Source organism: Melospiza melodia, chromosome 18 (assembly GCF_035770615.1).
Source record: "Melospiza melodia melodia isolate bMelMel2 chromosome 18, bMelMel2.pri, whole genome shotgun sequence".
NCBI classification, from domain to species: Eukaryota; Metazoa; Chordata; class Aves; order Passeriformes; family Passerellidae; genus Melospiza; species Melospiza melodia.
In genome coordinates, this window is record NC_086211.1 from 2614449 (window position 1) to 2639580 (window position 25132).

Here is a 25132-nt window from a genome sequence, read left to right on the forward strand (position 1 = left end):
GCATGTTTGTTAACACAGTCACAAATAAACATTTTGCAAGATTTTTGCCAGGAGGGCGGGCTTAATGTGTGTGGAGCCTTGAAGGACAGGAGCAAGGCAGTGCAGCCTATCATGTGGGCTCTGCTCTGGCCTCCCCAGCACTGCTGGGGCAAGGGAAGTTGATTTCTCTCTGGGGAGTGCATTACTCAAGTCCCTGTGCACAAATTGAGAAGCTAGTCCCATTAATCCAACCTGAAGGGAAATAATATCATGGTGCTGAGGGAGAGTGGAAGGGCCAGAAAAACCCACCAGGAACCACTGCAGTCCCCCCATCCTCCCACTGGCAGATCTGCCCCCACTCTGCTCCCCAAAACAGGCTCTGGCTTCAGAGTGAGCAAAAGGAAAGGGCAAAGTCATGTTCCAGCTCCTTGGGGGATTTCAGCTTTCAGGGCAGGATGAGCAATCCCAGCCCTGGGGAGAGCTCTGGGGTCCCAGGGGAAGCAGGGCCAGAGCTGAGCAGGGACAGGAGGGATGCCCTGGGCTGTCAGGGGCTTTAACCCTTTGATTTTTCCAGCGATATTTTCTGTATGGACCCTATAGGTGCCTAGTTCATCTTCTAACCCACAAGCCATTCATGTTTTGCCCATCCCGTTCTCTGCCCCATCCAGCTGGAGAGAGAGAGCAAGTGGCTGGGGGGAGGCTCAGCTGCTGGTGGAGGCCACCCCAGAACATCTCCCCATCCCTGGAAGTGTCCAAGGCCAGTATGGATGGTGCTTGGAGCAGCCTGGGATAGTGGAAGGTGTCCCTGCCCATGGGTTGCAGAGATGGTTTTTAAGATCCCTTCCAGCCCACACCATTCCATGATTCTCTGGTTTTCCTGGCGCCTGTGGCTGCCCCCCGGTACCCCCGGAGCATCACCCGGTGCCCGTGATCGGTGCCTCCAGAGGGAGGGATGCAGAGGGCGCTGGAGCCCGGGCTGGGATAACCGGGAGGGCTGGAAGCAGGGCTGGCACACGGTGCCGAGCGCAGGCTGCCAGCTCCACACGCGGTCACACAGTCCCCTCTAGTGGATATTCCCCTTCCATCCACATCCCATCCGCACCACGTCCTGCCCGCGCTGCCTTGGCACCGCCGGGCTCCAAACCCGGTGCCAGCAGCGACCCTGGGGCACCATCCCGCTCCTCTCCTCAAACCGGGCACGGCGGCCGAGCAGAGCCCATCCAGCTGCCTCCAGCCGCTCCATCGCCTCCTGCTCTCCTTGCCCTCCTGCGCGTTGGGCTGACTCATCCTCCCTGCAGCCCGGCCCTGCCTGGCCCTGTCCCACACCCCCCGCCGCCCGTGCGTCAGGGCTGGCCCCGCTGCCCCTGCCTTCCTGCTCTGCCCTCCGCCGGGATTTCACACTGCTCCGAGCTGTTTGGGCAGTGGCCAGCACGAGCACGGGCTAATGAGCGCCAGAGCTAATGAGCACCCGAGCTAATGAGCACCCACTGGCGGCCGCTTCCAGGATCCAGGGGCGAGCATCCTTGTTCCCACCCTGCCAGGACCTGCAGCCTCGGACCAGCTCGGGATGGGGACACGTGGGATGCTCTCCGGTGGGAATCCCCTGAGGGGTGTGAGTGTTTGCACATTTGTGCAGCAGCTCCTGCCCATGGGAATGGTGCAAAGGCTCCCACCAGCACCTTGAGCACTGCCCTGTGCCCCGTGTACCATCTCCTCTGCCTCTGAAAAGATCTTTAGGAAGATGAATTCTACCCTGCACTTGGCTTTATTTCTGCCCACAGGGACTGTGTCTGACAGGGTGATGGCACTGCCAGGGCAGCAGGGCTGGTTCCAGGTCTTCTGGACAAGGGGACATTCCCAACCTGGAGGTGAACCCCGCCCTATCCCCACACAGAGCCACGGCTGGGAAACTGCAAACCCCAAACTCCATTTCCAGGCAGCTGGATGCCAAACAACCCAGTGTTTATTGCAGTGCTCCTCATTTCCCTCGGGTTTACAGACGTACATTCAAAACCAAAAGCTCTGTGTCTCTCAGCTGGACACAGACAGGCTTGAAGGACGGACGGGCCGATCCATCAGTGATGGAGTCACCTCCAGGTCCTGAGTGTGGGAGCAAACAGAGCAGCCACCAGCTCAGGATCTCTGTGCACGGAGCTGGAGCCTCAGGCATGAGGAACTCCAGCCCTGCTTTCAAGTATATTTGGTGTGGTGTATTTATCTCAGGCATCACATCTCACCACGGGGAAATGTCCTGCTGGCCCCAGAGAGCCACAGCCCTCGGGTCTGCCCCAGCCTCGGGGGAAGGTGAGAGGTTTGGGCAGCTGCTGGAGAGATGTGCCAGCTCATTTTGGCTCAATAAGCAGGGAGAAGGCTCTGGGGGGCTTGGGCAGCTCATATTTACATGGTACCATCAGAAAAAAAAAACAGCTTGGACCCCATGAGGTCACCCTGGCTGCAGAGAGGGGCCAACAGCTGGTGGAGGGCTGGTGGAGCCAGGGGGTTCCTGATGTCCAGCAGCTGCAGCAGCTGCCCATGGTGCTCCCACACTGTCCCAGTTCCCAGCCTGCAAACCTCCAGCCAGCTCTTGGCCAGGGGGCTGCACATCCTAAACAGACCCCTCCAAACCAAACCCACTGCCCAGAGAAGCACACAGTGGTTTAAACAGGAAAGAAAAATGAAAAAAAAAAAAAAAAAAAAGAAAAGGTAAAAAGATGCTTGTGGTATGTAAGTCCCACTGCCCTGGGCCAACCATGCTGACTTTGTAACAGGGCAAGCCCCAAGTCAACAGAGGCCCCATCCCTGGCCCTGCAGCACCCAGGGAAGGCACAGGTTCCAAAGCACCAACTCCAGAACCCCTCCAGCTCCTGGCACGGGAGGGGCCTGGCTGCCACTGCTGAATTACATGATTTGTTGGTTATGTAGCTTCAAGTTCATGTCCTTTCGTTGATTGGGGTCCACAGGAGAGCAGAGAGGCAAAGCAAAGGTGTGAGCACGGGGTGCAGGGTGACAAATCCCAGCCAAGCCCTGGCCACCACCTCTGCCTGGGGGGTTCAGTGTCCATGGGGGGAATTTCACTGCTGCAGCCAGCAAGTCCTTGGGCCAGGAGGGCACTGGGGTCCTGGACAGCGTGGGGACACACAGCAGAGGGGACCAATGGCCTCTGTGGTGTCAGCAGTGACACCCCCAGCTCATCCCTGGGGCTCTGCCTGGGGGGGCCCAGCAGCAGCTCCCACTGGGGACAGGCAGGCTGTGGCTGCCCTGTGGCAGTGCCACGGGCAGGAGGGGATGCCAGGCTCTCCCAGCAGCTGGGATGTCTCTCTGGGGCCAGCAGCAGCAGCAGCAGCAGCTTTCTCCTGCCAGACAGGTCACTGAAGTTCAAGGCTGGACTGCTGCAGGCTCAGAGAAGCAAAAATGAGACAAACAAGGGAGGAAGAGGCTGTGGGCACAGCTATGCCAAAACCATCCCTCTTGGAGCTGCCCCTTGGTCTAAACCCTCTCTTTTTCGGGACCAACTGCAGCTTCTCAGCAGGGCTGGCTGCTCAGCAGAGCAGAGCTCAGCAGACCCTGCACTGTCCCCTGGCAGAGGGGGCTGGTCCAGCTGTGACCCCTTTGCACCAGCCAGGCACTGAACACCTCTCTGCAGGGGCCCAGAGCCAGGGGAGTGGGGCTGGCAGCATCCTCTGTCCCCAGACAGAGCTGGGATCATGGTGGAGCTGCAGAACAAACCACCCTGGGCACCTCTCATGGGCTCCCATGCTGCTTTTAGCCAGGGTAGAGTTAATTCTTTTCACAGCAGCTCATATGGGGCTCTATTTTCTGTGAAGAAAATTAACTCTACCCTGGCTGAAACCTGCACAGCTCCCCAGCCTTTAACAGCAACATCCCCCCTGCATCTTCCCTTGCAGTATGTGAGAACTGCAGACAGCATCCAGGGATGTGCTGTGACAATTCCCAGTGCAGGGAGCCTGGGCAGCCCCTGCCTGCTCTCCCTGCCCTTGCAGCCACCCCTCTGCCCAGATCCAGGCACTGCCAGGGGCAGGGATGTCCTGAGGCAGCCCCTTGGGATGAAACCCGGCAAGGACTAAACAAATCACACACACGATCCCTGTCCACGCTGTGGAGGGGAGGATGCAGAGCTGCTCTGTGCCATGCAGTGCCCCAGGCAAGGGCAGTGACACCCTGAGGGTGACCTTGTCCAGGATGGCCCTGTAGGGTGCAGATGCAGCACAGAGACCCCAGGAGCCAGAGGGCAATGCCCCCCAGGTCCACGGGCACAATCCTGGGCTGGGGTCTGTTTTTCAAGTCCAGATGACTGTGGCGCTTCAGCTCACCCTCCTCTTCCTCTGTGCAGCAGGGACAGCGTCTGTCTGTCTGTCCTGTGGCTGTGGCCTTCAGCAGGACTCCACAAGGACACAGGCAGATGGCTGCAGCCCCAGGTGGCCCTGGGGGCTGGTGTTTAGGTGGCCTGGCCGGGTGGGAGGCGTTTGCTGTCCAGAATGGCCTTCCAGTCATCAGCCCAGGAGTGCAGCCGGCGGCTGGGGGGCTTCAGCTGCAGGTGCTTGTTGTGGCAGGCAGTGAAGAGCACGTGCTCCCAGCTGGGGTTCTGCTCTGCCCCTGCAAGGCAAGGAAGGTCAGTGGTGGACAGTTCCATGAGACACTGAACTTGATTTTACTCCAACATGAGACACTGAAGTTGATTTTACTCTATCATGAAAACCCCGAAGTTATAAAACCCAAAGAGCACAGAAAGACCAACACTCATCCCTGGCTGCCTCCAGTCACCTTTACCCTTGGCCTCACCCTCACTCCTTACCTGTTATATCAGGTCTGTCGTCTATAAGCAGATCAGCAGAAACCACCGTCTTATCTCGTGTCAAAACAATCTGCTCAAGAAATTCAGGGCCAAAGTGCTTCTCCACCCAGGCATACTGGAAGGCAAGAGATGGCTGGTGAGCTCAGGGAGGGCTGATGGATGGGGCAGGGGGTGCTTGGTGGAGTGGAAGCAGCTCTGGCCTCCACACAGGGAGGATTTCTCTCTTAATTAAGCTCATTAGTGGGATGGATTTGGATGCTGCTGGAGTAAAAGTTCTTAGAAAGCCAAGCAGCTTTTGATGTCATGATGAAAGACTGAGACCAAGAGCGTCAGTGCATGCAAATGGATGGAACAGGTAAATTTTACAGCCAGAGGCATGCAGGGGTCAGACACCTTTCACTGGGCAGTGTGGATGGGAGGGGAGCTGGGATTTGGGCTTGCTCACCTTCTCATAAGGGCAGTACCGGTACTTCTTGATTGGGCTGGTGCAGATGAACACATCAGTGCTGCCACGAGGAGAAAAACAGGGCCAGATTGTCATTCTGGGCCAGAGCAGGCCCAGAGCAGCCCAAAGCCAACCCCCACCACACACAGATCAAACAGATTTAACACATTAATCCCCCATCTCACAGAATCCCACAGCACAATCATATTCCCCTTTTCACAGCCCTTGCTGGAGCAGAGAGCTGAAGGGAAGAGGCTGCACATGGCTGATGTTGTAGGTGACTGCTCCAGGAGTCAAAGCCCTCTCTCCCCTCCCTTCCCTGATGGCTGGGAGATATTTATTTTTAATGCTGTTGTTGTATCAGCACTTCTGCCAAGAGGTGGAAGTGAAGACACAGCTGCTCCTCCGTCCATCCCCACAGACAGGTTCATACTCACTCTGCCAAATTTGCCATTTGCTTCACAGCTTCCACAGCCCCAGGGAGAGGGTCCAGCTCGATGAAGAAGTTCTTGGATTCCCAGATGCTGATGGCTTTCTCCTGTGAGGGGAAAGCAAGCAGTTACTGCACTTCTTGTGGCTTTTCCTGCATGTGCATCCTCCTCACCCTTTGCTAGGACAGAGGAGGGGACAGGAGAACAGTGGGAGCACCAGTTCCAGTCTCTCCTGCTCACCCCTCTGCCTCTGTGGGTGTCTCTGCTCGCTACTCACTACCCTGCACCCACCCCACACAATTCAGATTGGAGATGGAACAAAAAAACAGGGTTGGTTTTGCCTCTGCAGCCCCACACACAGAGGGAGCTGCACCTTCCTGTAAGGCCAAACACCAGAGATTATCCAGATCCAAACCAAACCCATCCAAGGGACAGATCCACGTGGATCCAGCTGACATGGCCTGGTGGCCCTGCTCTACCATGGTGCTGTTCAGGTACTGTTCAGGTGCTGTCTGGCCTATTTGTCTCCACAAGAGCACCTAAAATAGCAGCCAGGCTGCTCTCCCAGGAGCAGGAATGTTACAGGAGGAACCACATGTCAGGATGGATGCAGATGCTTCTCCTCAGGGAAGCCTGGACAAGGTCTAGCAGGCAAATAGAGCATCTCCAGGCAAGGATTTGAAACACAACATCCAGGACAGCAGCCTGGTATGGCACAGGGAGAACAGAGAGATCACAGTGAGCAAAACCTTGGGGTGAGGGCAGAGTCCAGGGGCTGCCTGCAATGGGTCCAGCACAGCTCTCAGGAGCAGCAGCCCCTGCACTGCTCAAACAGGTTAACAGCTTGCCAGGTGCCAGGAAAACAATTATTTTGCACAAACACTGTGTCCTCGGGGAGGAGAGCTGGGAAGAAGCAGAAGCAGCCCAGCCCCGGTGCTGAGGTGCAGCTGAGGAGCTGCAAATGCAGAAATGCCTCCAGGCTCCATGGCAAGAACAGCCAGCCTGAAAGTTTGGGGCCATGCAAACATTCAAACTCCAGTTGTTCTGCCTCAGACTGAGCACTAATGGGATTTTATTTTTAAGGTATTGTCTGTAGTTGCACAAGAGACCCCTGAGAAACACAGGGGTGTTTCTGCCTGTGCAGCAGAGCACTTCAAACTGCACTGAAGTGTTTTCCTACAGCAACACTTCCACAGCTATCCTGCTTCCAATTATGTCAAAAAGAATTTTGCAATCAAGCTTGAGGAGGGGAGAACTCAGCTCAGCTTGAGGAAAAGACCCACTCCACTCCCAGAGCCAGAAAAATTCCTTATGGCACCATGACCAGCATGCTGACCAGCAGCAGATGGAAGAATCCCCCAGGCTGGGAATCCCACCATGGGTCAGGACAGATCCTCAGCCCCATCAGGAATCTCCCTGCCTGTCCAGGGCTCTCCAGGTCTGTGTGCTTGCAGCATTGCTGAACTCTCTCCCTTTCAGAGCTGGGACCTGCAGCTCCTTGGACTCTTTGGGTCCTATTTTCTGGTCCCAGAGACTGGAATGGCCCACGTGTCTGGAGCAGCTCCCACTCACTTCAGCCCTGCCCTGAAACCATGGGGAAAACCAGGACTGCCCTGAGATCAGACAGTGCAAGTTGTGCTACTTGTACAGCCCAATGTTTTGGTGGTTTTACATGATCACAGCAGACACAAGATGAGGTCGCTTCATTTAACACATCCAAAGTAGTTAGGATCAAGGAAGAAAAAAAAATTGTTATTATGTGTTATCCCTGCCAAACAGGGGTTTGAGCAGCTGCTCTACTGCACAAATGATGTCCTGTACTTATCTCTCACCACTCCCAGCCAGAAAGGACACTTTATTCCTTCAGCTCATCAAGTTGTTTAGGACTTTGCCCATGGGAGAGCCCCGGACCTTATTCCCACTCCTTTCCTGTAACCATCATACTCCTAACAACAGGAACACTTTTATTTACAATAACACATTTCAGCCACTGCAACTGTAACCCATGGATGAGACCACAGACATCCACTGGGATGGGAAATTTGTAGAGGCAGAAACCAACTCTCTACATCAGTCAGCCTGTTGCTGAATGCTAAATTACAACGTTGAGAGAGCTTCTGCTTTTAAGCTTTAATTATTAAACTGAATATAATAATTCCTGGCATGGGAGGGCTTAGGTTGTTTTAACTTCAAGTAAGCCCTCAAATGAAGCATCAATTGCATGGTTTGTTCTGAACTGCTCTGCTGCATCCCACCCCTCACAATGCTCTTGAGGAGCTAAATAATCCATCTAGGAATGTACCAATCCAAATCAGAGATAGAAAACCCCAGCTATATAATCTGGGGTATTTCAAGACAGATGTTCTGAAATACCCCCTTTTCTTGCATCTGTCTCCATCCAGGCATGCAGAGAGAAAGCCCACTAGACCATCATAGTCTGGCCTAGCTGGAAGTTGGAATTAGATGCTCTTTAAGGTCCTTATCAACCCAACCCATTCTAGGGTTCTAAGAAAGACACAGACATGCACAAAACCCCCTAGATTTCTGGGGAAAACCCACTGCTGGAAGCCCTCCTGTGTTCCTGTGGGAGCTTTTTGGTGGCCCCCACAAGGAACAGCACTGTCCCCACGATCTGGGGCTCGGAGGGTCCCTGAGGGGGACAAACCCATGCGGGGGAAGCACAGCTCGTGCTCAGCTCAGGTCCCACTCAGAGGGTCCCCGAGGGGGACAAACCCCATGCAAGGGAAGCACAACTCACGCTCAGCTCGGGTCCCAGGCGCCCGTACTGCTCCGACACCCAGAAGCCCCTCCGGTCCTCCAGGGCAATGTAGGGCTTGTCGGGGTACCTGGCCCTGAATTTCTTCAGGAAGCCTCCCTCGAAGTCGGCCAGCACCCCGTCCATGTCCACCAGCACCCGCAGGGCCCGGCGGGACCCGGCTGAGGGGCCCAGCCCCCGGCCCAGCCCGGCCAGGGCGCCACAGCCCCGCCGGGGCCGCAGGTGCAGGAAACAGCTCAGCAAAATCATCCTGGAGAGGGGTTTGGGATGGGGGATCTGGGGGGTTTGGGGCAGGGGGCTCAGGGGAGGGAATGGGGGGCTCAGGGAAGCAGGGTCAGGGCAGGGGATGGGGGTTTGGGGCAGCGAATGGGGGCTCAAGGAAAGGGATGGGGGACTTGAACAAGGGGATGGGGGCTCAGAGTAGGGGGTTCAGGGAAGGGGATGGGGGCTCGAGGAAGGGGATAGGGGGTTGGGACAGGGGATGGAACCTTAGAGCAGGGGAAGGGGACTTGAGGCAGGGGATGGGGGCTTGGAGCAGAGGAAGGGGACTCAGGGAAGGGGAAAGGGGCTTGAGAAAGGGACTGGGGAGCTTGAGGAAGGGGTTGGAGTTTGGAGCAGGGGAAGGGGGCTCAGAGAAAGGGAAAGGGTGTTGGGACAGGGGATAAAGCCTTGGAGCAGGGGAAGGGGGCTCAGGGAAGGGGAAAGGAGCTTGAGAAAGAGACTGGGGAGCTTGAGGAAGGGGATGGAGCTCGGAGCAGAGGAAGGGGGCTCAGGGAAGGGATAGGGGGTTGAGAAAGGGACTGGGCAGATTGAGGAAGGGGATGGAGCTCGGAGCAGGCGATGGGGCCCCCAAGAAGCAGATGGGGGGCTCGGGGCAGGGGATAGGGGGCTCAGAGCAGGGCTGGGGGGCTCTCCAAGCAAAGCGGGGTGCCTCTATTTCAAGCACGCCCCGAGGCAGCGGGCAGCCCTGCCGAGCGCATCCCTTTGCAGCAGGAGGAAGGAGCGGCCGGGGGGTGCGATGGGGAGCGGAGCGGGGGATGCAGGGACCCGGCCCGGCCCCCGGCGCGTCCTCCCCATCGCTGCCCGGCAGCGAGCGCGGAGCGGCGGCGGGAGGGCAGCGGGGACGGCGGAGCTGGCCCCGACCCGGCAGTGCAAAGCCCAGTTCCTCTTCCCGGTGCCTGCCGAGCCCGGAGCGCCGGCACCGCCTTAAAGCGGCACAAGCGCCCTGCCACAGCGCGGCGGCTCCGCGCCCGCCCGCCTTAAGGCTGCCCCGGCACCGCTGCCCCTGCCCTGCCTGCCTCAGTTTCCCTCGCTGTCAGCCTCTGAGATACCCGCTCCCTCCCCATGCCCGTGTCTGCCTGCAGAGGTGGTAGGTACATTTCGGGACACACGTTAAATGGTGATTTTCCGCATAAAACGGACTCGTTTCTGACAGTTCCGTGACAGCCGTGTGACAGGAACCCTTAAAAGCCAATCCCGGAGCCCAGAGGAGCACGCACTGTACCAAGAAGGGCTCGGTGTTCTGAGCAGACATCAAAGATATGTTCAAAAACCACTTTGGGGGTTAAAGCTAATGGAGAAGAGGGAGTTCTCCAAGTGGTACTGACAGGATGAGGCAAACACTGAGCTGGGAAATAAAAGTTTCTGCCCGACAGCAATAATAAGGTTCCAAAATATTTAATTTTTCAAGTCCACAATGTTTTCAAGTGGAATGTATTGTCCTTGGTCCATAGAGAGGGTAAATTTGCTGTTGAGATCGGGTGACCTGGGGAAGGTCACGGAGGGAAGGAAGGAAGGAAGGACTGGCTGGACACAATGTTGATCTCAGCTGAGGCTGGGAGGGGAATGTGTCAAGTTCAGGTCTGTGTTTTGCTTTCACTTGCACCGCAGGCGTTTTGCTTCCTGCGAGGAATGGGATTTCAACACAGCTGGGTGTTCCTGACTAAGCAGGGAGGGAATGCATGCAAATTTATGGCTCCCCAGGGCAGTGGTCAGGGCACGGAGCCTGACAGAGCTCAAGGAGCATTCGGAGAACGCTCTCAGGCACAGGGTGGGATTTCGGACTTGTCCTGTGCAGGGCCAGGAGTGGGACTGGATGTTCCCTGTGGGTCCCTTCCAGCTCTGGATATTTTACAGTTCCGTGCTCTCCACTCAGGCTTCCATCATTTTCATGGATACTGAACCACCGACACATTCCCTGCCTGCAACAGCTCCGGGATGCGCTGCTGCAGCTCCAGAGGGATGGAAAATACAGAACACGTATTAACCTGAGGGATTCCAATCCCATTCCGCGACACCAGAGCACACATTCCACGCAATGAGTCCCGCCAGAGGGGACAAAAGGGATTAAACCTCTGCTGGGGCAGCGCGGCCATTCGGGCAGCGGGAGGGAGCGGCCACCCGTGTCGGGGACGGCCCGGTGTCGGGGAAGGCCCGATGTCACGGACGGCCCGGTGTCACGGGGCTCCCCTATCGCAGGGCCCTCATGTCGCCGCTGTCGCCGCTGTCGCGCGAGGCCTCGTGTCGCGGAGTGCTGACGCTCCATGACGTCACCACCGCCCCCCCCCTCCAGCGCTGCTGAGTCACGGCCCCTCCCGCGCGCCTGACGCGAGCCCGGCGGTTGCCATAGCGACCGCGCTTCTCGCGAGAGGCGGCGGAAGCGGCGCGCGGGCGGCGGGCGTCGCGCGGCCCCCGCGGCGGCCGCTGATTGGCGGGCGGCGGGCGGCGGCTCCCGGCGCGCGCCGCTCCCCCCGCCCCGCCCCTCCGGCGCGCGCGGCCGCGGCGCGAGCCGCCAAGATGGCGTCGGCCCTGGAGCAGTTCGTCAACAGCGTCCGGCAGCTCTCGGCCCAGGGTGAGGGGGACGGGGCCCGCCGGGGCCACCGGGAGGACGGGGCGGGCCCGCGGGGCCGAGGGAGGACGGCGGAGACCGAAGGAGCTCGTCAAACCGCGCGGGTGGCGGGGCGGCGCGCCGGGGCCTGGCCGCTCGCACGGCGCTCCCTCAGGCGCGGGGCCGGGGCGCTGCACCCCCGGCGCGGCGGGGCCCGGGCCGGGGTCTGATCGGGACAGCCCCGAAGGGATCCCGGCGGTGTGACCGGGCACGGGGAGCCGGCGGGGCTCTCACGGAGCTCCGTGGGTCTCCCAGGGGTGGTTTCGGTAGCGGAGCATGCACGGGTGATCCTGCCAAAATCCGAGCCTTTAAAACAGGGGGAGGAGCGAGCATCGCTAGGGCTTTAAATGGGACTGTGCGGCCCAGCCTGTCACCTCCACAAGGAACGGCCAGGTTGTGATGAGTGTGGTTTAAAATAAATTTCCGAATTGTCCAAGTGTCTGCGCTCTACATTTGCAAAGCAGAGCGTGGCCAGAGAGCCCCGCCCCAACTGTGTGACAGATCTGAGACTGTACCCACGTGTCCACAAAGGGTTTTAATAATCACGGTTGGAATTCCTCCGTTTCCCTGCCAAACTCCTGATTTTACTGTGTGTGGGCGCAGCGTTTCCTGGTTCTTGAACTTTCCCTCTGTGTTGATGCTCTGTGAAATGTGTTCTGACCGGTCTCTGCCTGGGATGTTTCCTCCCAGAAGCTGATCAAAAACTGATGTTTCCCACCATGGCCCCAGGTTTTCTCTCTTGCAGTTCTTGGGTTGAACTCCACCTTTCTCTTATTCTGCCTCCACTTAATAAATACAAAGTATTTCTTCTTTGGAGACAATTTATACCTGCAGGGTGTGGGTACAAACCAGATGGATGATGGATCTTTGTTCTGTGGTTGAGCTGGAGAAGTTTCTACCGCAGAGTTTTGGGGATGCAGAAGGCTCAAGGGGAGACTGGTGGGCTTTGTGGGAGTTCTCCCATTAGGGATGAGCCAGGGAGATGCTCTCTGTGGGAAAGTCCCCAGCACAGTCAGGACATTGAATTATTGGAGCAAGTCCAGATTGAGGCCACCAGGATGATTGGAGGGATGGAGCTTTGGGGAAAGGCTGGGAGAATCCGGAGTGTTCAGCCTGGAAAAAAGAGAAGGCTCTGGGATGGCCTAATTGTGACCTTCCAGGATCTGGAGGGAGCTGCAGGAAAGATGAGGAGAGAGTGTTTATAATGGCCTGGAGGGACAGGAAAGGGGGAATGGCTTCATAGTAACAAGGGAATAGGGTTAGGTTGGATATTAGGAAAGAATCCTTCCCTGGCAGGGTGGGCAGGCCCTGGCACAGAATTCCCAGAGAAGCTCTGACTGCACCTGGAGGTGTCCAAGGCCGGGTTGGACAGGGCTTGGAGCACCCTGGGACAGTGGGAGGTGTCCCTGCCCATGATAGAGGATGGAATGAGATGATCTTTGAAGTTCCTTCCAGCCCAAACATTGTGGGATTCTGTGAAAGTAAATCCAGAGGCAGCAGCTGGATGAGAGCACTCAGGAGCAGTGTGTGTGCTTGTGCTGGTTCCTGATTGTCACTTGGCCACCTGGGAGACAACAGGAAGGGACATTTAGTTGGGCCTGGTGCTGGAATTTTTGCTTGGACTGTAAATTGTTCAGTGTAGGTAGAGGGAGAGATCACAGAATCCCAGAATGGTTTGGCTTGGAAGAAACCTTAAAGGCCATTTCTGTCCAACCCTTGCCATGGACAGAGGCACACTCCACTAGACCAATTTGCTCAGAGTCTGTTTGGGGTTTGTTTTGTTTTGTTTTGTTTTTTAGAAGGGGTGGATTTCTCGACTAGGGAGGACACCAGCACTGGGGGTTTGCAGTGCCTGAGCACCATGACCAAAGCACAGAGAGATTTACAAACCCCATTCCTTCCCATGCTTTTGCCTTTTTAAAATTCCATAGGGAGGAGAATGGTTTAGGAGGCATTTCTGGGATCTGGTCCCCCATTTGGGAATTTTGATCCCTCTGGCACTCCAAGACCAACATTTCATTGCTAGAATTTCCCTGCTTTTCCTCTCTCAAAGGAAAAGGCCAGAGAGCTGAGGGTAGTGTAAATCTCTCTGAATGGAGGCACTATTCCTCATTTTATGGAGACTTTTGTTAAGGGTGAGAGAACCTCTGTTTTTTCTCTCTAATCTGCAAGGACTGAACATTGAAACAATGCTCTGCTTGAAACAATACTCTGCTTCAGAGGGACATAGCTTTGATTCATTCAGTTAATTGGCAGGGAGGAAGAGTTTGAAAGCAGCTCATGGGAATGGATCTGCTTTCTTTATAAAGGTTTTGGGGCTTGCCATACCTTCCTCATTTAAAGGAGTCACTTTTCATATAGAATAACATTGTAGTTTTAATTGTACAAAGTAAATCTAAGGAGAGGTTTTTAAATACTTTTGTTGTAGGTACTTAATTGTAACTTTAATGTCTACTTCAAAAAAATGCTTATGAGCAGACCTGAAAGTTGGGTAGAGCTTGAGGACCAGCAAGGAACAAGCTCTGGTATTTGTTTTATTAAAAAAAAAACATGGTGGGTAGAAAATTAATGCCTGTTTTATTAAAGAAAATTAAAACTTGGGGTGAATCTATTATTTCCTGCTGTTACATGAGGAAGCAGATTATAAAGAGGTGTGGGAAGGGGTGAATGTTCTCTAATTAGGCTTTGACAACAATGCTTTTTATTTTTCAGGGCAAATGACTCAGCTTTGTGAACTGATCAATAAAAGTGGAGAGCTGCTAGCAAAAAACCTTTCCCATTTGGATACAGTGCTCGGTGCCCTGGATGTACAGGAACACTCCCTAGGTGTTCTTGCTGTCTTGTAAGTGTTGCTTGCTATGGATTAAATACCAAAAACTTCAGGCAATGGGCTGAACTGTCAGACAAGCAAAGCTTTTTGTCCTGGCACTGCACAAGTTCCTGGAGAAGCTGTGGCTGCCCCTTCCCTGGGAGTGCCCAAGGCCAGCTTGGAGCACCCTGGAATTGTGTCCCTGCCCATGGCCTGGATTGGAACTGGATGGGCTTTGAGGTCCCTTCCAACCCAAACCATTCTGGGATTCCATGATAGGTGTTTTTCCACATGTGTTCAGAAAAAAAATATAGAATGAGCTTTTGAAATTTTATTTCAGGGTATATTTTCACTGAACTGTAAGCATGGAGTGAGACATTTTATTCCAGTAAAAACCAAGCTTTTATCATGGGTCTTGGTTGTTTGTCTTTAGACAGCACTGAGGTTCTTGCTGCTGTCTGGAGTTTAAGATAAAATTGAGTTGCCTTGGGGGGGCTGAACTAAGGTAAAGATATTCAGTCTTGAAGTTCAAACTGGCTGTATCTGACTTTAGTGAACTATCTGCACGTTTCACTGCTATTGTAAAATTCTCTTTTAAGGGAAAGATCAGAATTCTAGCACTTGTTCTGCTACTCTTTCAAAAGAAAATAATACTGAAAATTATCTTTGCCGTTTGCACTAAATTGAGAATTGTGTTGTGCATGAAAAGGTGTTTTCAGATGTTGTGCAGCTACTGGGGAAGTCCTATACCATGTCTCATAAGCACTTTGGATTTGTTTACAAACACCTACATGCAGAGACTTAGCAATGAAAGTGAATCTTTTTATGAACCTCCAAGCAATAAATTCTAAACCTTTTATTTCTTTGTTTCAGGTTTGTGAAGTTTTCTATGCCCAGCATCCCTGACTTCGAAACGTTATTCTCACAGGTGCAGCTTTTTATCAGCACTTGCAATGGAGAACACATTAGATATGCAACAGACACTTGTAAGTTAAGCCTAATTTCAGACTTGATACGTTTTTGGATAGTTTGGTAATACTGGTTTTTCACTGAGGTGTTTTTTTCTTGTTTGTTTTTTACTGTGTTTAGTTGCTGGCCTGTGCCACCAGTTAACAAATGCCCTTGTGGAGAGAAAACAGGTGAGCAAGTATCATCTAGTACAAATAAGTTACTCCTTACCCAAGGCTTCAAGGGGGTGTTACCAGCCTCTTACTCCATAAAAATTTGCCATTAACTTCACATCAAGTGTTTCTGTGCAGCTCTTTAGTTATTAAATTTACTGAAAGGTAATGAACCAAACTCAAAATTCTAAGATTTCTCTGAGGGAAACCTAAGGAGATAATTTTTGGAGGAGAAAAGTCACCTAAAAACATGTTCTCCCACACAAAATAGGAGATCTGTAGTAGCAAGAATGTTCTTCAGACAATGCATGGGTAGAGGAGAGAGCTGCCAGGGTTATTAGCACTGGTGAGTCAGTGATTTTAGTTTCAGTGTTATTCTCACTGGTGTTACATAATGTTCTTAATGAAATACCTTAAAATATGCAGGAAACTTGATTAAGAAATACTTGACCGGTGGTTTTGTTGCTAAAATCCTGACTTTTCCAGGCCACTTTGGTGAAATCTGTCCTGAGACAGACCAGATCTGATCTCTACTTCTGAGTGAAGTATTTAGTATTTGTGGGGAGTTTGGATGGAGTCATGGAGTCAAGGAAGGTTTTTTTATTGATACAGATTACTGTATGCCTGGTGAGATTGATTTTGTGGAGAGAATTGAGGACTTGATCAGGAGAAATTGTATAGCCAAGGTTAATTTTATTTTCCAAGAGACAGCAATATCCTACAAAAAGGGAACCTCAAGTTAACTATTACTTACTGGAACCTGTCAATTAGTGTTATTTTTCATTTGTAAGTGTCAACATAAGATCCAATGTGCTGCCATCTATGAGAAATTATCTGAAAGAGATGTAATTTCTGACAGCCCCTGCGAGGAATTAGCATTCTCAGACAAGCCATAGACAAGATGCAGATGAACACAAACCAGCTGACCTCAATACATGCAGATCTCTGCCAGGTAAGGGCATCAGAATGGCTTTTGGTGAGAATAAAAGCTTATAAAATACCTATAAAACTTCAAGGAAATGCATGTTCACGTATCGCAGTGTAAGAATGGATTTTTGTTTGGTTTGGTTTTTTCCAGTATTAAATAATATGATATACTGAAACAAAATCCAAATCTGATATACAGATTATTACTAATTTTAAATGCTCAGTGTATGTCCTCAGATCTTTGATTTTGCTGATGACTTCAGAAAGTCCTTTGGCATCCCTTCTCTGTGGGCTGAAGGTCACACTGAACTTATCTTGGGTGGTATCAGTGTAATATCCAGCTACTGTCTGCTCAAGTCTGACAAAATACATGTTTATGTTTGTCTGGTGTCTTTGGCCTGGATTTGTATTTCTGTCTCATTCCTGGCTCCTGGGATTTGGGGCTGGACAGGAATATTCAGAGCAATATTTAGTGCTGCCAGCACAGTAGTCTGGCAGTCCTGGAGTTTCAAACAGCTTTGTCTTAGTTTTAATTTCTTTAGGGGTCAGATAATTTCATAACAGTTCATAATCTGTGTTAAAGATTTTCAACTTGTGTTACTCCACTACTGACACGCTCTGTTTTTTAACTCATGGGAGAGTGATATTTATGCAGTAGTACTAATTAATTTAGTTTCAATTCCTTCTCATGGAAACTTGAATGGAAATGGCTAATTGATGAAAACTTGATTTATTTTCTTGTAGCTCTGTTTGTTAGCAAAATGCTTTAAACCTGCCCTCCCGTATCTAGATGTGGACATGATGGATATTTGTAAAGAGAATGGGGCATATGATGCGAAGCACTTTTTATGTTACTACTACTATGGTGGGATGATCTACACTGGGCTAAAGAACTTTGAAAGAGCACTCTACTTTTATGAACAGGTAACTTGAAATGAAACCATAAGTCTGAAATGTGATGTCTGGAAAGCAAAAGTAGATGGGTAACAGTGCTGAGAAAACACAGCACCTTTAAACTGGCACAAGCAGACTGTCCTTGGAGGTGTTTTCCTTAAAGAAAGTCTCTCACAGCCTTATTGCACCATAAAGCTGTGCACCTCAAAGAGTGATGTTAAATTTATCTCACTAGAAATATTTTTCAGCTGCCTGCTTGAAAGTGCAGCACAGAAACAGGTCATAGGCTGACATATGGTTGTGTGTCCTTAAAAAATAGTCCAGTGGTTTTGGTAAGGCCTTTGCTACTCTTATGAGAGGAGTTATACTTCTTCAATGCTGTTATAATATTTGCTGGCTTTGCTTTATCTGGGAAGTAAACAAAAATAGTAAAATTGGGAAAATCTTGTGTATGAGGGACATGCTGGGAAATGTACAAAACCAATGAGGGTCAGCTCTTGAGTGGTTCCAGTATCATAGTGAACTAAAATCCCTTTTCCCTATTTTGCTGACCTTTGACAATGTAATAGCTTTATAAAACCTCTTTGAGGGTCTGTGTAAATCCAGGTTCACAAGTAGCTAGAGATGATTTCTGGTACAACTTTAGATATATTCCAAGGAAGGAAGTTTTGATTCTATCTGAGCAGGTCTATTTTAAGACAGGCACCACTGGAATGTGATATGTTTTGAGTAGCTTGTATAAAATTTCCTTTCATTTGCATATGTCTGGATAATTAATTTTGACAGAAGTTAGTTAAGCTTCAGTGCTCAAAGGAGAATTTCATATGTCACTGTATCTTTTACATACAGCTTGAAATTGAGGTTTTTGTTCATGCAGTAACTATCAGGATCTACCAGTAAGCAGACTAAATTTCTGTTCCATTTCTTTCTCTCTTGCTTAGGCAATAACTACTCCAGCCATGGCAGTCAGTCATATTATGTTGGAATCATATAAAAAGTATATCCTAGTTTCTTTGATACTACTTGGTAAAGTTCAGCAGTTACCAAAATACACTTCCCAGATAGTTGGTAGATTCATTAAGGTAAGTATTGCAAATTCATCTAAATAATAGATCAGCAAATCTGAATTTGTAAATGTGTAACAGTGGAAGGTGTCCCTGTCCATGGCAGGGGTTTGGAGTGAGATGAACTTGAAGGTTCCTTCCAACCCAAACCATTGTATAATATCAGTGATACATGTTTTTAAAATCTGGGATAACTTCAGTGTTGAATAGTACTAATCAATATTCCTTTCACTGATCTGCATGTTCCTTTATAGCTTTTTATGTTACAGTTTAAAAAAATACTCCAATTTCAATTGGCTTTCAAGCTGCAGTGTCATTATAAAAAGATTTGACCTGTAACTTCATCTGATTGAAGCACAAAATGCTAAACAGTTTACTCCCAAACCAACTTTTTAAAGAATAGAGGCTTCTGAAAAAACCTGTGAGTTTGGAGTCTGTAAGCATTCAGGTTAGGGGGTGTGGGGTGGGAGACAAAAACTGCTGCTGAGAGAGTTCTGATCCTAAGTAACACACTTCTAAACATTTTATTGATTTGTGACCAAGATTCTAGAGAGTTCCAAAATTCTTCTAGCTTCAGAGACTAATAAACAAGCTGAGAACATTTTAAGGTAGTTTAGTGAACTGGTGTCACCCTCTGAGTCTCTGCTGTCAATGCTGTGACCCGCTGTGGTCAGGGATGGATGTTTTAGAGGACAGAACTGGCAATACTTACCTCAAACTCAGCTGGTCAGTTGAGAGTTTTTTCACACTGCTGTAAGTAAAACTGTCACACAGAGGTCCTGGAATGATGTTTATTAAATCTTACACTGCAGTAATACAGATTTTAGTGTATAGGGTCTGTCACTGCCATAAAGCCATGTATGGGCACACTGGGTTTTTTATGAGAAATGCCCAAGCTACTTCAATTTACTTCAATGCCTGCATGGCTTCTAATGTTGGAGCACTGAATAGGTTTTGTGAGGCTGAGTGAACACTGTGTTCTTCAAGAACCGTTCTCATTTTTCTAATTGCAGCCTCTTAGCAATGCTTACCATGAATTAGCACAAGTTTATTCAACCAATAAACCCTCGGAGCTTCGAAATCTGGTGAACAAACACAGTGAAACTTTCACAAGAGATAACAATATGGGGCTGGTTAAGCAATGCTTGTCATCTCTCTACAAAAAGAATATTCAGAGGCTAACCAAGGTAAGAGAAACTTGTGAGCAGTTTTCCTCTAAGAGAGTGTTTCTGAAATATATTAAATTTAGAGCTAAATGATAACATAGTAATGTGGCAGAGAAATTACTTGAACTGAGATTTGTGTCTGAAACAAAGGAGACTAGAATGCCCTGTATAGGAAAACAAATCAGTTGGCTGCTTATGCATTATTTAAAAGGTGATTCAATCTGTCTGTCAGGGAGCTTTGCCTGTGAGGTTTTTGTAGATAATCAAAAAAGTGAGCACTACAACCCAGTGACCTTCATCCCTATTCAAAAAATAGGGAAACTGAACTTTACAGGCCACTTCATTAGAAAGGAGTGAGTGAATAGGACAGATTTTGGAAATGCCTGAAATAAAATGAAAACCAGAAGTACTGAACTGATTTGCTCCTTCAGCTGAGAGATCAGATTAATCCTGAAAGGTGATTGGGGAAAGCAGTTTTTTTGCAAGCTCAAATGCTATTTGCTGCAGTAAAAAATCTCATAAGGACCTTTATATATGCATCTCTTGAAGGGAATTCAAGAGGTAGAGAGTCACTTTTTTGTGTAAAAAGGTGAGAGAAAGAGGTTGGACATGGTCAGGACTGTCTGGTGTAGAATGAAATTGCAGGAATCAGTAATGACTCCATTTGTGCTCAGTGTAACAAATGAATGTCTGGAGAAAGAACTGACTCACTCTCATGAGCCCTTCAATAATTGTGGGTTCCACTTGTTCCTTCCCATCAGACTTCCACAGCCAGCTTACACAGGCCATGAAGCATCAACAAGAAAATACGTAGCATCCAGTTTTAACACTTTCAAACTTTCTACATTTCAGACGTTTTTAACATTGTCATTACAAGACATGGCAAGTCGAGTGCAGCTGTCGGGGCCCCAAGAAGCAGAAAAATACGTCCTCCACATGGTAAGACTTAATTTTGGGTAAGCTATCCCAAAATTAGTGTTTGGGTTGGCAGTACACATCCTGAGCAGGGTGGAGGAAATGCTGGCAGTCTGCTGTGGTGTGGAGACTGTTCTCAAAAAATCTAAAAAGCTTTCTCCACATAGATAAGGCATGAATTGTAGTTTTGGGAGTGTGGGAAATAAAAACAACCAATTTAAAGACAATTCCACAAAGAGTCTCTGTGTTGTAGTTACCTGAAATTCTGTTCTTGGTGATAACTTCTTTTAAACCCTCTGTCATTTCAGATAGAAGATGGTGAAATCTTTGCAAGTATTAATCAGAAAGATGGTATGGTCTGTTTCCATGATAATCCTGAAAAATATAACAATCCAGCTATGCTTCATAACATTGATCAGGAGGTAAATCTTTTACTGCTTTTGGAATTCTTACCAAAGAACCTCAGTCTGTAATCAGAAAGCTGCTGGCAGAAGCCAGTGTAGTAACTTAGGTATAGAGAGTGAGGACTGTATATCACTATTTGAATGTTTCACAATATTTTCATCAGTTTTAGATTAATACTCTTTGCAGTGTGTTGCTTGTTGTGTCCTGCACAGCTTGAGCTGTTTCAGGAGACTGGCTGCTTGCTGTTGGTGATGGGAAGATCCTTGAATGGATTAGAAAGATTGTTTTTAGAGTTTTAAACTTGAAGAATCACTTCATTGGCTCTCAATAACCTACCTGTAGTTTAAGGTGGTTGAGCCTCAGGGGACTGTCCATCAATGGCCTTAAAAAGGGCTGTTAGGGGGACATGGATCAAATGAAGGGAATAAAAAATGGTCTGACACTTTTGTTTGGGAGGTGAGGGGTGAGAACATTTTGATGTGGAACTTCAGTGGATGGCGAAAGTTATTAGTTCTACATGACACAGCCGTGAAATGTGTTGGAGATCAGGTACAAGCTGGACAAAGTAATGAATTTCATAAATATTTTTAAGATGCTGAAATGTATAGAGCTTGATGAACGACTGAAAGCCATGGATCAAGAGATCACTGTGAACCCTCAGTTTGTGCAGAAGGTAATGGAGTTAATGTCTTGTTAGAGTATGTGAGAGATTCATTCAGTGCAGTGAGTGTGTTGTACTGAATGTCAGTATTTACAGTGTTGTCTTTACACATTATTAATAATATGTGCATAAACATCATGACACATCATAAAGATAATTTATTAATTTTGAAGGTGCTTTTCCCTAATTAATCCTGCAGTGATTTCAACCAGAAAATTAAGTGCATGTTATTTCATAGGCACTTTATTTTCCTGCCTGTTCACTTCAAAAAATTGTCATTGTCAAGCCTGCAGACCTGTTTCTGAACAGAACTAACTCTCTCCCTTTCAGAGTATGGGCTCTCAAGAAGATGACTCAGGGACCAAACCATCCAGTTATTCTTGAAATTAATGTTGCTCACCACTCCGCTTTCAAGTAAAAGCTTATGAAAGAATCACGCCTGGAGCAGGGCATTGAGGAGTTCCACAAAGAGAGCAGAGAGAACTGAGCTTTGCTTTTCACCTGGACATTAAGAAAATAAAAGAACACCCTCCCAGTACTGTATAATATCAGAAATATTCTCTGCAAAGAAAAAGGAAATCTCAAAAGAAACTTGAAAGTCTGTTGTGGATTTATTTATCTTCAGATTAACATTGTTAATGCATTAAATAATCTACCTTTTGTTTTAAAGGGTTTGAATGTTGCCGTGTTTCTGTAGCAGTCCTTCTCTTCTGCAAAAGAAAGTGTTATTCAGGGAAGAATACAAACTAGTGTTGGTTCACTTACAAGATAATTATTGGTTCATTATTCTGTATTTAAAGTTGGCTCAAAGTGCAGATTTACCATATGTGTGGTGGGGGCAGAGGGGTGGAGTTCAAGGAAATCATAATGTAGGGAATTTGCATATGCCCAATGTAGCTGGTGCTGTCTGTTAAATGAGGAAATAAGAACTGTTCTTCCCAAAAGGATGAGGATATCAACATGTCCGTGTAAGGAAGTTTGCTGCACAGTAGGAATCATATATGGAAAACATACATGACAGCTGTTTATGATTTTAAGTTTCTGTTGCAAAATATCTGCTAATATTATTTGCTCTTAGATGAAACTTACTAGACCTAAACAAAAGGATATTTGGAAAACATTGGTGTTCTGGAGGATTCTAGATAGGAGGTTGTTTACACTGAAAGAAATTAAATGTTTGTTCCTGTGCAACTGGCATGAAGGTATTCAACAGGCTGATAGTTTCTTTGGTGGAAACCAGTACTTCTGCATGGAACATAAATAGAACTCTATACAGCTCTCAAAATGCAGGATTTTATTCAGATATAATGTGTTGGAATGGTACCTGGTTTTTAATTTACTATTTTAAACTTTGTTATTGGATTCTTTAAAGTGCTTCACCCCTTAAATCAACGGGCTGTTTAATTTTCTGTCGTTCTTGTGTATCTGAAGATTCTCACTGTTTAAACACCTTCCTGTGAGGCAGAAATAAACCTGTCACCAAGTCAGAAAACGAGAAGCTCAGCAGCCACTGCTTCCTACTGAACCACCTGACCAGGAGCTGCTTGCTCCTGCTACCCTGCCAGCTTTTTTTCAGGTGGGAGCTGAGCATTCCTGGCTCTTGCTTTGTGAAGTTTTTATGTATTCAGGTCACCTGTGGTTGAAAATATTCCATTTGTGCTTCCAGTGCTGATACACAAGTGTTGGGGTTTTCACTTAAAACCCGTGTCACAAGTGTAGCAGAGCCTCTGTGGCAGCAGGGTGCTGCCTTCTGGTGAAGAGAGGTGTCCCAGGTTGTGGTTGGTGGTGAAGGATGTTTTTAAAAGTATAAAATAGCAGTTTAGTATTGAACACAGTGGAGGCCCACAGTGTGAGCAGCTCATCACTTCCTGCCTGAGAGAATTCCATTGGGACAACTTTTATATCTGATCTTTAGGCAAAATATTGGAGTTTATCATAACTCACAAGTCTTGTGAGTTAACTAGAAGAGATCTATGATTTTGAAGGTTTTTATCCTAATTAATCCTGCAGTGATTTTTAATGCTGAACATTCACCATTTTCCCCTCTGGTCCCATGGAAGTGTTAATGAGTAATTAGTGATGCTGTGGCTCGAGCCCAGAACAGGGTGTTTGTCACAGCCACACGTGGCACTCACAGAAGGGACTGCAAACACTGACCCCAAACCCCACCCATCCAGAAATGTGCCTGCCTCAACTCTCCTTGCCAGTGGCTCCCTTGCCAGGGGAGAATGTATTCAGGATGCTGTCATGGAGTCACAAAAAAAACAGGAATGTCCATTTTTACTAGTTCCTATTGGTGAGCATGGAGATCTGCAGGATGGTTTCCCAGCTGTGGAATTAGAAGCAAACTAATCTATGCAGCTGGTGAATAGCTCTAGATTTTTCTCTTCTTTTATCTTGCCCAAAGTAGATAAAACAAATCCATGCTCACATCAAAAGGATGGCAAAAATAGCTGTGTAATAGTTTAAAGTGATATATTCCATTACATATCTGATTTTTAAGAAGGCAGATGCTTTTAGAGAACTGCTGAGGTTCCTTTTCTGGCGTGGATAGTTGTGCTGTTTATGTCTGAATCCTGTTAGAATTTCAAAGTCAGGTCCCACCTGTAGAATCAGTAGATAAAGCATTCACCAGCAGTGCTCCAGGGAAGGGCTTTTAAGTCCTACTTTGATAAACACACATGGCCTGGCATCTGTACATCTTGAGATAGCACTGAAATTAAGTCAGATTTTTAATGAAGCAGCTCCTTCCAAGACTTGGAACTAATTGCCTGGGCTTTCTGGTTTTAATTTGGATTTCCTGCAGGGAAGGACTTTTGCTGAAATCTAGGAACACTGTGTGCTGTGCTGCTCCCAGCTTGGGCTCTCAGAGGTCCTGTGGCTGTTCCTTCCCATCCTGCACAGTCCCAGGATGTGTCCAGGGAATACTGAGTGCATGCTTTGATATCTGACTCTGATTTTGATGCATTTTAATTAGCAAAGACACCAAATACACTTCTGAAGGCAGTGTTAGATGTGCAGCTGCAGTTCCTAGCCACAGGAGGGGTCTCTAGGCCAGTCATGGTGAGATTTTGAAATGTTTCTAAGAAGGAATGGTCGAAGCTGTTTGTGTCCAGCCCCCACTGCTGGTTTTGTGCCCTGAGGAGCCCCAGTGTGTGACCATCACTCCATGGTGTAACAACCCCAGCTGCCTCCTCCTCCTCCTCAGCTCCCCTGAGTGTCCCACAGCACAGCCACAGCCACAGCCCCGTGTTTGTGTTGTCACAGGCCATCTGTATAACCTAGGAAATGTTCTCCCTGTGGAGAGCTTAGTCCTGAGAACCTGTTCAAATGTACTATTGGAAAATAAAGATAACAAACCAGTGCTTCTTAGTTTGTCTTAAATGAGATTGTAGGTCTTTTGCATTTGGGGTTTCCTTAGTATTTTTTGGGGGGATGTCTTTGTTCTGGTTGTTTTTCAGGAGGTGATTTTGGCTGACTGGGGAGGATACTGCTTGCCTGCTGTGTGTGGCAGAGCCCTCTGCTCCAGAGGTGTTCCAGCCCTCCTGGTGGCTTCTCAGAGCTCTGCTGAGCAACTCCAAGTAGAAACAATCTTTCTTTAGTGTCTTTCTTGGGAAATGCTGCTGCAGGTCCTTGTCTGAGCTGGGCTTTGGGATTTTGGATGGAACACTTTTACTCTGAGCAACCTGGACGAGTGAAGCTGTCCCTGCCCACAGAGGGGCTGGGAATGGGATGGTCCAGAAGGTCCTTCCAACCCAAACCATTCTGGGATTCGTGTCTGAGCTCAGTGTTTCTGTAATAATCCATCTTGCTGACCATCTGGCTATTGTTTTAATCAG

At 48.8% G+C, this 25132-nt stretch overlaps 2 protein-coding genes across 6 annotated transcripts; one reads left to right on the forward strand and one right to left on the reverse strand.

The window, feature by feature from the left end:
* Window positions 1–1924: 1924 nt before the first annotated feature.
* Window positions 1925–9549, reverse strand: NT5M (5',3'-nucleotidase, mitochondrial). Its single transcript, XM_063171667.1, has 5 exons — window positions 8427–9549; window positions 5675–5775; window positions 5238–5298; window positions 4793–4907; window positions 1925–4593 (listed from the first exon to the last, which is right to left on the reverse strand). Exons 1-5 carry the CDS (start codon window positions 8691–8693, stop codon window positions 4436–4438), a joined length of 702 nt encoding a protein of 233 aa, XP_063027737.1. The 5' UTR covers window positions 8694–9549; the 3' UTR covers window positions 1925–4435.
* A 245-nt stretch (window positions 9550–9794) lies between these two features.
* On the forward strand, window positions 9795–24665 carry COPS3 (COP9 signalosome subunit 3). Of its 5 annotated transcripts, none has more exons than XM_063171664.1 (12): window positions 9795–9813; window positions 14044–14173; window positions 15014–15126; window positions 15230–15279; window positions 16121–16213; window positions 16933–17112; window positions 18024–18164; window positions 19160–19333; window positions 20165–20251; window positions 20536–20649; window positions 21225–21305; window positions 21624–24665. In XM_063171664.1, the coding sequence occupies exons 2-12, from the start codon at window positions 14049–14051 to the stop codon at window positions 21675–21677; spliced, it is 1212 nt and encodes a 403-aa protein (XP_063027734.1). In that variant the 5' UTR covers window positions 9795–9813; window positions 14044–14048; the 3' UTR covers window positions 21678–24665. The 5 variants fall into 5 exon arrangements, with proteins under 5 accessions (XP_063027734.1, XP_063027732.1, XP_063027735.1 ...); XM_063171662.1 differs by lacking the exon at window positions 9795–9813 and adding an exon at window positions 11220–11295; XM_063171663.1 differs by lacking the exon at window positions 9795–9813 and adding an exon at window positions 11570–11724.
* Window positions 24666–25132: the final 467 nt, after the last annotated feature.